This window comes from Zingiber officinale, chromosome 8A, assembly GCF_018446385.1.
Source record: "Zingiber officinale cultivar Zhangliang chromosome 8A, Zo_v1.1, whole genome shotgun sequence".
NCBI lineage: Eukaryota > Viridiplantae > Streptophyta > Magnoliopsida > Zingiberales > Zingiberaceae > Zingiber > Zingiber officinale.
This window is the reverse complement of record NC_056000.1, coordinates 36,387,859-36,398,673: the sequence shown is the minus strand read 5'-3', so window position 1 is coordinate 36,398,673 and position 10,815 is coordinate 36,387,859. Positions and strand designations below refer to the sequence as shown.

The window sequence follows — 10,815 nt, the reverse complement described above, 5'->3', positions numbered from 1 at the left end:
ATTTGGGGTAGGAGTATGTGTGTACTCCGACAGCATCCCGTCCACTCGGTCACTCATCAGGAGTAGTGATGCAGAGTGCACGGTTGTCACAACCCTACCCACTCGGTCCTACCATTGGGTGTGAGATGCCTGACTGGAGTCAGGGGTGACCATGACTGCATTGGCATCATACACATTGATGCATTTATTTCCTGTGATTGTGTTTGCTGCATTTATTTGCTGCATATTGGTTGGATGTCATGCTTGACATGCATACAGGATTTCTATACCTTTCGGACTGTTTATCCTTGTACAAGGTCCTGGTTAGTACAATATTCTCATGTTCATTTTGTTGGTGCAACCTTAGGTCAAGGTTGACCTGGTTGACCCGACTCGAGTTGACGTGACTCGAGTTGTATTTTGATGTTTGACTTGGGAAGATTGTCGGTGCAACCTTAGGTCAAGGTTGACCTAGTTGTGTTGCATGTTGATGTTTGACACTCGTGAGAGAGTTCTATTCTTGATGTGGGACAAGAATAGATGTTTGGGAGATTATTGGTGCAACCGTAGGTCAGGGTTGACCTGGTTGACCTGATTCGGGAAAAGTCCAAGTATGGAGACTTGGCACGGAAAAGTCCAAGTAGGGAGCTTGGCACTGGAAAAGTCCAAGTATGGAGACTTGGCACGGAAAAGTCCAAGCAGGGAGCTTGGCACGCGAAAAGTCCAAGTATGGAGACTTGGCACTGGAAAAGTCCAAGTATGGAGACTTGGCACTGGAAAAGTCCAAGTATGGAGACTTAGGCAGTTGGAAAGTCCTGGTGAGTGAAGCCAGGTAGTGGGAAAGTCCTAACTGGGATGTTAGGCAGTGTGGAAATCCTGGTGAGTGAAGCCAGGTGGAAAGTCCTGGTGAGTAAAGCCGGGCAAGGGAAAATCCAGATGGATCAGGGATGATCGGACTTCTGGTGTTGGAAAGTCCAAGAAGGTCAAAGGGATTGACCGGACACTTGGCAGGGAGTTCTAGCAGGTCAAGGGAGTGACCAGATGCTAGGGATGAAGTACCAATAGGTCAAGATTGACCGGATATTGGTTTGGAAGTCTTGGGACTTGGTTTGGGCAAAAACTAAGCTCTGGATCGGTCACTAGACCGATCGGTGTCTGTTTGCTCGATCGGTGCGGTGACCGATCGGATCAAACTCTGTTGATTCTTGTCGATCGGTGGCCGATCGACAGCAACAGCGAAAGAAAGGCGGTGATCGGTCCGCGGCCGATCGGGCCATCTGATCGATGCAGGGACCGATCGAGGCGATGTCGCGGAAGCACGGAGAGCTGGGATCGGTTTGTGGACCGATCCGGTTGCTGATCGGTCCAGGCCGATCGAATGCCTGAAGGTTACGTGCACTAAGCGTCGATGCGGGGACCGATCGGCCTGAGCTGATCGGTCCATAGACCGATCGAGCTCCCTTTTCCCTTCCGCGTTATTATCACCTGATCGGTATAAGGGCTGCTGCTGCGCGAGTAGTTCTTTCTCTTCTTTTCTGCTACAGAGCTGCTGTTCTGGTGCTTGAGCTTTGTTGAGCTCTTCTTCGCAAGCTTCGCGTGAGCTTCATTCCACGACTGGATCAGCTGCTGCTGAGTTGCTTGTTGGCATCCGTCCGTGAAGTTGTTGCTTCATCTGGGACTTCAGTCGACAACGAGAAGGCAAGCTAGTGTTGTTGCATTCATATTGTCTTGTATTTCTTGTTGTATCTCGTGTACTCCTTGCTTGCTGTTGCAAGATTTTGTGGCGAGGTTTCTCCACCCAGAAGGAGTATATTTTAGCCGGGGATTCATCCACCGACGGATTGACAGGGCTCGTCCACCTTACGGACACGCCGAGGAGTAGGAGTATCATCTCCGAACCTCGTTATATGGTTTGTCTTTCTTCTCCTGTTTTCTTTCTACGTTGTATTTCCGCTGCACTAACCTAATCGTAGGAAGAAACGCGAAAGTTTGGGGTCGGCTATTCACACCCCCCTCTCTAGCCGTACAAAGGATCCTAACAAGTGGTATCAGAGCGAGGCCGCTCTTCGACGGATCAACACCCGTGGGAGCAAAGCTAGAGAATGGATCTCTATGGAGAAGATGTCACCATTCCACCTTTCTACGAATGCGGCGACTTCGCGTATTGGAAGGTAAGGATGAAGTATTTTCTTATGACTAACATAATGAATTGGTTTTGTGTACAAGAAGGTTTTACTCCTCCGGTGGATGAAGAAGGAAAACCACTTGAGAAGAAGGAGTGGACAAGAGAACAAATTCACAAATCCGAAATCAACGAAGAGGTAACGAGAATAATTGAATTTTCATTGCCTACTAACATTTTGTGTAAGATAGGATACAACAATGCCAAGGAGTTGTGGAACAACTTGGCCAAGTACCATGAGGAGAGCTCCACCTCAAGCCATGAAGAGGAGCCTAGTGAGCCAAGTAGCTCACATCATGGAGGGAGCGAATTGGAAGTTGAGGGCTACTCAATATCCAAGGAAGAAGAGGAGGAGAGTTCCTCTTGTTCAAGTTCGGAGCAAGAAGAAGAAGTTTCCACCTCCGGAAGGGTTGAAGAAGAAAGCTCACACCCATCCCCAAACCTAGGTAACTCAAGCATCTCAATTTCAAATAAGTTACATATAATATGCTTTGAGTGTAGGGAGTGTGGACATTACAAGAGCAAATGTCCAAAGAGAGTTAGGAAGACTCCACCGACACCAAAGGTCAAGGAAGCCGGAGTCCCAAACACAAGGGCAAGAAGCACATGGTGTGTTTTCAATGCAAGCAACGGGGACACTATAGGAGCCAATGTCCGAAGAGGAGGAAACCTCACAAGGACAAGGGATGCACATCGATAGGGGGAGCTAAGGCAAACCCTAAGGTAACCTCTAAGGTTCATTATTGCAATTCTAATAAAACTCATGCTAGTAGTTTTGTTGCAATTGTTAATAATGATAAGCATGTTAACTTTAGGAACCAATACATGTGCTTAGGAGCTAAACATGTTAGCCTAGATAGGGATACTACTAGGAATGCTAACCCTAGGATTAACACTTCTAAGGTTAAGAAAAACCTAGGAAGAAACCCTAAATCAACTAGACATATGCCTAGGAATACCTCAAGGAAGAGTGATAAATCAAAAATTGAGGTATTAGAAAAGGAGAATCAAGTCTTGAGGTCAAGGCTTGATACCCTAGAAAAGGCCCTTAAAAATTTAGAGAAGTCAACTCTAGGGCCTAAGGGTCAAAAGTCCAAGGACAAGAAAGGTTTGAGTCACAAACCTAAGTCCCAAATGGTCAAGCCCACATATCATGATGTTCCATTCGATTATGGAACAAAACCTAGGGCTAGGAAGACCAACACCAAGGTCACAAGGGGAGTCACCCCTAGAGTTGATCTTGATGAGTCCCAAATGGCCAAGGCTTTAAAGCCTAAGAGGGTCATTAGGAGGGTTGCTAGGGAAGTTATCCCTAGTGAATATTTAGTGAACCCAATGAGCTCAAGTAGGTATTGGGTTCCTAGGAGCATTTTCTCTACCCCATAGATGGGTTAGAGAGTGTCAACTCCAATAAGAAGGTAGTTAACCCAACTTTGAGGAAATTGACACTCAAGGAGCATTTTCAAGGTTTTGATAACCTTTGAAAATGAAAAGGAATTATTTACTCCTTAAAGAGTAAATTGTGCCATATTTGAAAATATCGATTTCAATCTTATTTGGCACAATTTAAGAAAACCTAGAGAAATACCATAATTGGGATTTTGGTTTTCTCTAAGGGATATATGGGCAATCTAGGGTTAGATTCTAAGTTAGCTAAGGCTAAGGATACTTAGATAGGGAATTTAGGCATTTTATTTGTGCTAACTTCCCATGATTGGTTGCCATATGCCATGCCATGACATCATACTTATTTTATTATCATTTGAAATGTCATGATAATGCTTAGGTTATCTATATGTCATGTGTTAGTTTCGTTTCAAACTTTATGCCATGACATCATGACATTGGCACATGTTTTCATTTATGTTATTAATTTATGTCATGTCATCATCTCTTGCATTAAGAATCAATGAAATTGATTTAAGGATAAAAACACATTTTGGTATTGAGATCAAAAGTGTAGTTTAGAAAATGCATGAGAACTTAGCCTAAGTTGACCTTAACCCATATCTCACATCAAATTGACTTGAATGTGGTTTGATACACCTTAGATGTGTGTGAGATATTAGGATCATGAGTTAGGATCAAGGTGCATAGTTTTTGTACCTAGATGAGCCTAATTCAAGAAAAGGAGGATCATAGGGAAAGCTTGTGTACAAGTCATGTACATATAGCCCTAAGATTGTGGTCCCAAATTAAAGGGTTTGAAATCATTTCAAAATTGTTTTGAAAAACCTTGATGAAGCTTTCCTAGTGATAGCATTCATCATTGAACATTGTGATACAAAGTTGACTTAACTTTGAATTATTTCAAAGTTTTTGAATTTTGTATCAAGATTTGAAAATGGAAGTTATTCTCATAGAAAACTATTTTTCCATGATAGTATATGTTATGAGGAATGTATCCTCAAAATTTCACATTTTTTCGAATTTCTGGAATTTTTAGGAGTTTCTGAATTTCGGAAGGAAATCAAAATCTACGATTTGAGTGTGGATCGGTCACGGACCGATCCGAAGATCGATCGATCCGGTGACCGATCGGTGACAATCGATGCGATCGATGAAGCGTGGATCGATCGGGGACCGATCCAGGGATTACGATCGATGCGGGGACCGATCGTGCGGTTCGATTTTTCAATTTGTTGATGTCGAAATTTCAGTTGGAAGTTGGGTTTTGTGGATTTCTAAGGTTTGGAACTCTCAAAGACATTGTTGGTGCAATGGTCAAGGGGGAGTTGACCTCTAGGGGGAGTCTTACCTAATTGTCAAGAGGAGTTGACTTTTAGGGGGAGTTTGTACTCCTTAAGACTCTTGAGGATTAGTGATATGGGATTATCACTAAGTTGATTGTTGAGTTTAGTATCAAGGGGGGAAATTAAGAGTTTCAATGAAAGGTATGGGACTTTCATTAGGAAGAAACTCTTGACCTTGATACTCTCCTTTGTCTTTTTGATGTGTGTCAAAAAGGGGAGAGTATTCATTGGAGAATTATTGGAGAACCCAAGTTAGGTTATCGGGTTAACCTAAGCTAGGGAAAGAATGTCAAGGAATGTTCAAGGAAGAACATTGGAATTCTTTTTGATGTGTGTCAAAAAGGGGGAGAATTATTGGAGAGCCCAAGTTAGGTTTTTGGGTTAACCTAAGGGGAGAATGTCCAGAGAATGTTCAAAGAAAGAACATTGGACATTGGAAGATGATTGAAAACCTAAGTTAGGTTATCGGGTTAACCTAACTTGATTATGGTTTTGTCAAACATCAAAAAGGGGGAGATTGTTGGTGCAACCTTAGGTCAAGGTTGACCTGGTTGACCCGACTCGAGTTGACGTGACTCGAGTTGTATTTTGATGTTTGACTTGGGAAGATTGTCGGTGCAACCTTAGGTCAAGGTTGACCTAGTTGTGTTGCATGTTGATGTTTGACACTCGTGAGAGAGTTCTATTCTTGATGTGGGACAAGAATAGATGTTTGGGAGATTATTGGTGCAATAGTCCCGGATTGAGGTTGACTTGGCTCGAGGAAAAGTCCAAGTATGGAGACTTGGACGGAAAAGTACAGAGCTTGGCACTGGAAAAGTCAAGTATGGAGACTTGGCACGGAAAAGTCAAGCAGGGAGCTTGGCACGCGAAAAGTCAAGTATGGAGACTTGGCTGGAAAAGTCCAAGTATGGAGACTTGGTGAAAGTCCAAGTATGGACTTAGGCGGTTGGAAAGTCCCGTGAGTGAAGCTGTAGTGGGAAAGTCCTAAGCGGGATGTTAGGCGGTGTGGAAATCCTGGTGAGTGAGGCCGTGGAAAGTCTGGTGAGTAAAGTCAGGCAAGGAAAATCCAGATGGATCGGGGATGATCGGACTTACGGTGTTGGAAAGTCCAAGTAGGTCGAAGGATTGACCGGACACTTGGCGAGGAGTTCTAGCAGGTCGAGGGTGACCGGATGCTAGGGATGAAGTACCAATAGGTCAAGATTGACGGATATTGGTTTGGAAGTCTTGGGACTTGGTTTGGGCAAAACTAAGCTCGGATCGGTCACTAGACCGATCGGTGTCTGTTTGCTCGATCGGTGCAGTGGTGATCGAGATCGAAACAAACTCTGTTCGATTCTTGATCGATCGTGGCCGTCGACAGCAACAGAGGCTAAAGAAAGCGGTGATCGGTCCACGGGCCGTCGGGCCGTATCTGATCGATGCGGGGACCGATCGAGAGCGATGTCGCGGAAGCACGGCGGGCGGGATCGATGCGTGGACCGATCGGTATGCTGATCGGTCCACGCCGATCGAACCTGCTGAAGGTTACGTGCACTAGCGTCGATGCGGGGACCGATCGGCCTGAGCTGATCGGTCCATAGGCCGTCGAGGGTTCTAACGTTGCGGCTAGTTTCTTCATTGTCTTCTTCGCGGTATAAAGGGTGAGGCTGCTGCTGCGCGACAACTTCTTCCTCTTCTTTTCTGCTATAGAGCTGCTGCTGGTGCTTGAGCTTTGTTGAGCTCTTCTCCAAGCTTCGCGTGAGCTTCATTCCGGTGGGTCATTTCTTTGAGTTGCTTGTTGGCATCCGTCCGTGAAGTTGTTGCTTCATCTGGGACTTCAGTCGACAACAAGAAGGCAAGCTAGTGTTGTTGCATTCATATTGTCTTGTATTTCTTGTTGTATCTCGTGTACTCTTTGCTTGCTGTTGCAAGATTTTGTGGCGAGGTTTCTCCACCCAGAAGGAGTATATTTTAGCCGGGTTTCCGGGGATTCATCCACCGACGGATTGACAGGGCTCGTCCACCTTACGGACACGCCGAGGAGTAGGAGTATCATCTCCGAACCTCGTTATATGGTTTGTCTTTCTTCTCCTGTTTTCTTTCTACGTTGTATTTCCGCTGCACTAACCTAATCGTAGGAAGAAACGCGAAAGTTTGGGGTCGGCTATTCACACCCCCCTCTCTAGCCGTACAAAGGATCCTAACACATTTCAGATTGCATTTACCTTTATTACGTCAGAAGACTGTACACATGATTAGTGCTAGATGTTACTTCTTTACTATGTATATCAGTTGTTACCCGCTGAGCGTTGGACTCACCCCCGCCTCCGTTATTATTTTCAGGTTAATGCTGTCAGGAGAGAGTTCCAGTCGCTAGTCCCTTACAGACCACGAGGATATTGTTGGTCTTTTGATTTTCTTATTTAGATTATGCTACATGTGTTCTGTTTGATGGTATGGACATTGTATGGATTTTGTGATGTCGATGGATTTGGTTTTGGATTTGCTTTTACTACATGTCTGCCTAGATAGCAGAAGAGGTAAGTTGGTTTTATCGTCGGATTTGAGCTTTACGAGTGTAGTGGAGTAGGAATATGTTTTGAGCTTTATGGGTGTAATTGAGTAGGGTTATTTTCGAGTCATCGTACTACTGTTCAGTTTGATTATTATTAAACTGCGTGGTTGTATCAGCCAGAGACTGAAATTTATATAAACTGCGTGGTTGTCTGTGTTGTTGTCTATTTATTATTATTATTATTCCAGCTGCTTGTGGCTGAGGTATATGGTGATGTAGTAAAGTTTCAGATTGTCTGTCGTATAGGGGAGATGCTGCCGCAATTTCTTCGGACAGGGACTCCTCCGGGGCGTGACACCCCCTCTAGCTACATTTTCGATCCCAACAAACCCCTCCCCGGCTCGGTACTGACGTTGCTGTGATTGCAGGCTTCATTGACGAGGAGTCCATCAGTGGTCAATGGGAGCGCCATGTTCCCAGTATCCATTGCCTCGACTCTCGAACATGATCAAATGCTAAATTTCTGGACTAACTGTTACGTGCACTTTCTTATTTATCTTAATTATTGATGAAATTTTTTTATGGAACATATTAATTATTTAAGAATAGTCAATAAAATTAATTTGAAAATATAATATTTTTCCCGTTAATTCGTGCTGTCACATTAGGAAGTAGTATGGTCAAGCCGGAAGTATAGCGGAGGTATCAACCCATATCAATGCTTAATTAATTATTTCTTTTAATTGTTTGCTTATTTATTGAACCAAAAATTGAGCGATTAGAGCATCGCAATTCACAATTCAATGGCTCCTCCTCTCCACCTCCTCCTCCTCCTCCTCCTCCTCCTCTCAGCGCCTCGGCCGTCGACGGCCCAATTACCCACCGCCACTCACCTCCACTTCTTCCTCCACGAGATCTTCGCCGTCGGGGACCCGGGCGCCACCTCCGTCTCGGCCGCCGGGGGCAACGATCCCTCAGCCTTCGGCTTCGTGGGCGTCTACGACGACGTGCTCCGCGAGGGCCCCGAGGTGGACTCCGCGCCCATCGGCCGCGCGCAGGGCTTCAACGCCGAAGCCTCCTCCCTCGCCGGCCACGTGGCGTTCCTCACGATCTTCAGCCTCGTGTTCACCAGCGGGGAGCTCAACGGCAGCTCGCTCGCTATCGCGGGACGGTCTGTGGTCGAAGGCGCTGCGACGTCGGAGCGGAGCATCGTTGGGGGCACCGGAATATTCCAGTCGGCGACGGGGTACGTGGTGAGCAGGCCGCTGACGGCGCCGGCGACGAGACTTCTGCTGGAATTCGATGCGTATATTTTACACCACTAATCGATATCATGTATCACGAGACGCTGAATAAGCAAATAAGTGCTTACTTTTAAAAAGCAGTAATATATAACCTTATTAGTAACGACAATTTACCAAATCACGCACCTAAATATCTTAATTGACCAAAAGACGTATGTTATTTTGGTATTTACCAAAGGACACACTTTTTCAAGTGCACTTCCCTTTTTATCCTTCTGACCAATTAAACTTTTTCTTTGTCGTTTTTCTTTTCTCTCTCTTCTCTTTCCTATCTCCTCTTTCATCAACGACATTTAAAATTTAGATAATTTTTTGATAACATTTTAATACATTTAGATAAGCTAAAATAAATTATGAATAGCAAATTTGAACTCCTTGCAACATCAGGAATCTACAGGAACTGAAATGGGTGTAATCTGAGGTCTCTAGGCCTATTAAGAGAGCTCCGATTGTACCCATTTCAGTTTCTATGGATTCCTGGTGTTGCAAGGAGTTCAAATATGTTATCCATTGTTTATTTTGACTTTTAGAAGGTGTTAAAATACAAGAAGAAAGAATCAGCAAAAAAAATTCATATCAGGCCTAACGTAAAGTTTTTTTGTTGATTCTTTCTTCTTATATTTTAACATCTTCTAAAAGTCAAAATAAATAATGGATAGCATATTTGAATTCCTTGCAACATCAAGAATCCATAGAAACTGAAATGGGTACAATCGGAGCTCTCCAGGTCCATCAGTAAATTTTGACCGAACCCACTTATGGACCTAGAGACCTCAGATTACACCCATTTCAGTTCCTGCGAATTCCTGATGTTGCAAGAAGTTCAAATATGCTATCTATTGTTTATTTTGACTTTTAAAATGTGTTAAAATATAAGAAGAAAGAATCAGCAAAAAGGCTTCACGTTAGGTCTGATATGAATCATATCAGGCCCACGTTGGGCCTGATATGATTTCATATCAGGCCCAATGTGGATCTCACTCTATTAGGAATGCTCAACTGTTTTAGGAACTCTTCATTTCATAATGATGTGTTTATGATTGCTCTAAGTAGAAAAATAGATAAGGGCATCAATGCATATCCTCCTACATAAATGTTTCAGCTAGTGATGAAATCAAGTGGAAAAAGGCAGTAGCAAAACGTTGAGAGTTCTCTGACAAATTAGAGAATGTATAATGTTTCATTACCTATAAGAAATACATATGCAAACACTTAGAACAAATAGTCATAGTATAGTTATTGGAAAAAGAGAAGATACGTATAATTCCAATAAATAGAATTGACACAATACCAGATAGACCTAATTCTTCTATTAGCATGTAACTGCAAATAAGTCATGACTCACTTATTTCTTCTTTCTTTGTAAAAGAAAATTAATCCAGAAAATGAGATCACTTACGAGAAATAAGGGAAAAGGACAAAGAGATACCACTCCAAATTCTGAAGGCTGAAAGAAAAGTGTGTCAATTATTTAAATGGGAAAAAAATACCAAGCAAAAGGTAGAGGAATTGCAAAAATCGTTACTTTTAAATATCCAATCCAGCATATTTGAAGAGGTATTTAGCAGTTAAGGTTTTTCCGCATAATTTTTCAAACCCCCAACAAAGACATACATCATGAACTGAGATTTAAGTCAAAATAAAATGCTACATTGGAAATGAAGAGTTCCTAAAACAATTGAGCATTCCTAATAGAGTGAGATCCACATTGGGCCTGATATGGAATCATATCAGGCCCAACGTGGGCCTGATATGATTCATATGATTCATATTAGGCCTAACGTGGAGCCTTTTTGCTGATTCTTTCTTCTTATATTTTAATACCTTCTAAAAGTCAAAATAAACAATGGATAGCAAATTTGAACTCCTTGCAACATCAGGAATCTACAGGAACTGAAATGAGTGTAATCTGAGGTCTCTAGGTCCATCAGTGGGTTTCGGTCAAAACCCACTGATGGACCTAGAGAGCTCCGATTGCACCATTTCAGTTTCAAATTTGCTATCCATTGTTTATTTTAACTTTTAAAAGGTGTTAAAATATAAGAAGAAAGAATCAGCAAAAAGGCTCTACGTTAGGCCTGATATGAATCATATCAG

At 43.1% G+C, this 10,815-nt stretch overlaps 1 protein-coding gene across 1 annotated transcript; it reads left to right on the top strand.

Moving 5' to 3' along the window:
• The first annotated feature begins 8,205 nt into the window (after nt 1-8,205).
• LOC122011706 (dirigent protein 2-like) lies at nt 8,206-8,856 on the top strand. The gene has a single exon (XM_042568074.1). It carries the CDS (start codon nt 8,218-8,220, stop codon nt 8,737-8,739), a length of 522 nt encoding a protein of 173 aa, XP_042424008.1. The 5' UTR covers nt 8,206-8,217; the 3' UTR covers nt 8,740-8,856.
• Nucleotides 8,857-10,815: the final 1,959 nt, after the last annotated feature.

What these genes read in the sequence shown, in the direction of transcription:
- LOC122011706 (XM_042568074.1), top strand. Translation starts at nt 8,218, where the DNA reads ATGGCTCCTCCTCTCCACCTCCTCCTCCTCCTCCTCCTCCTCCTCTCA.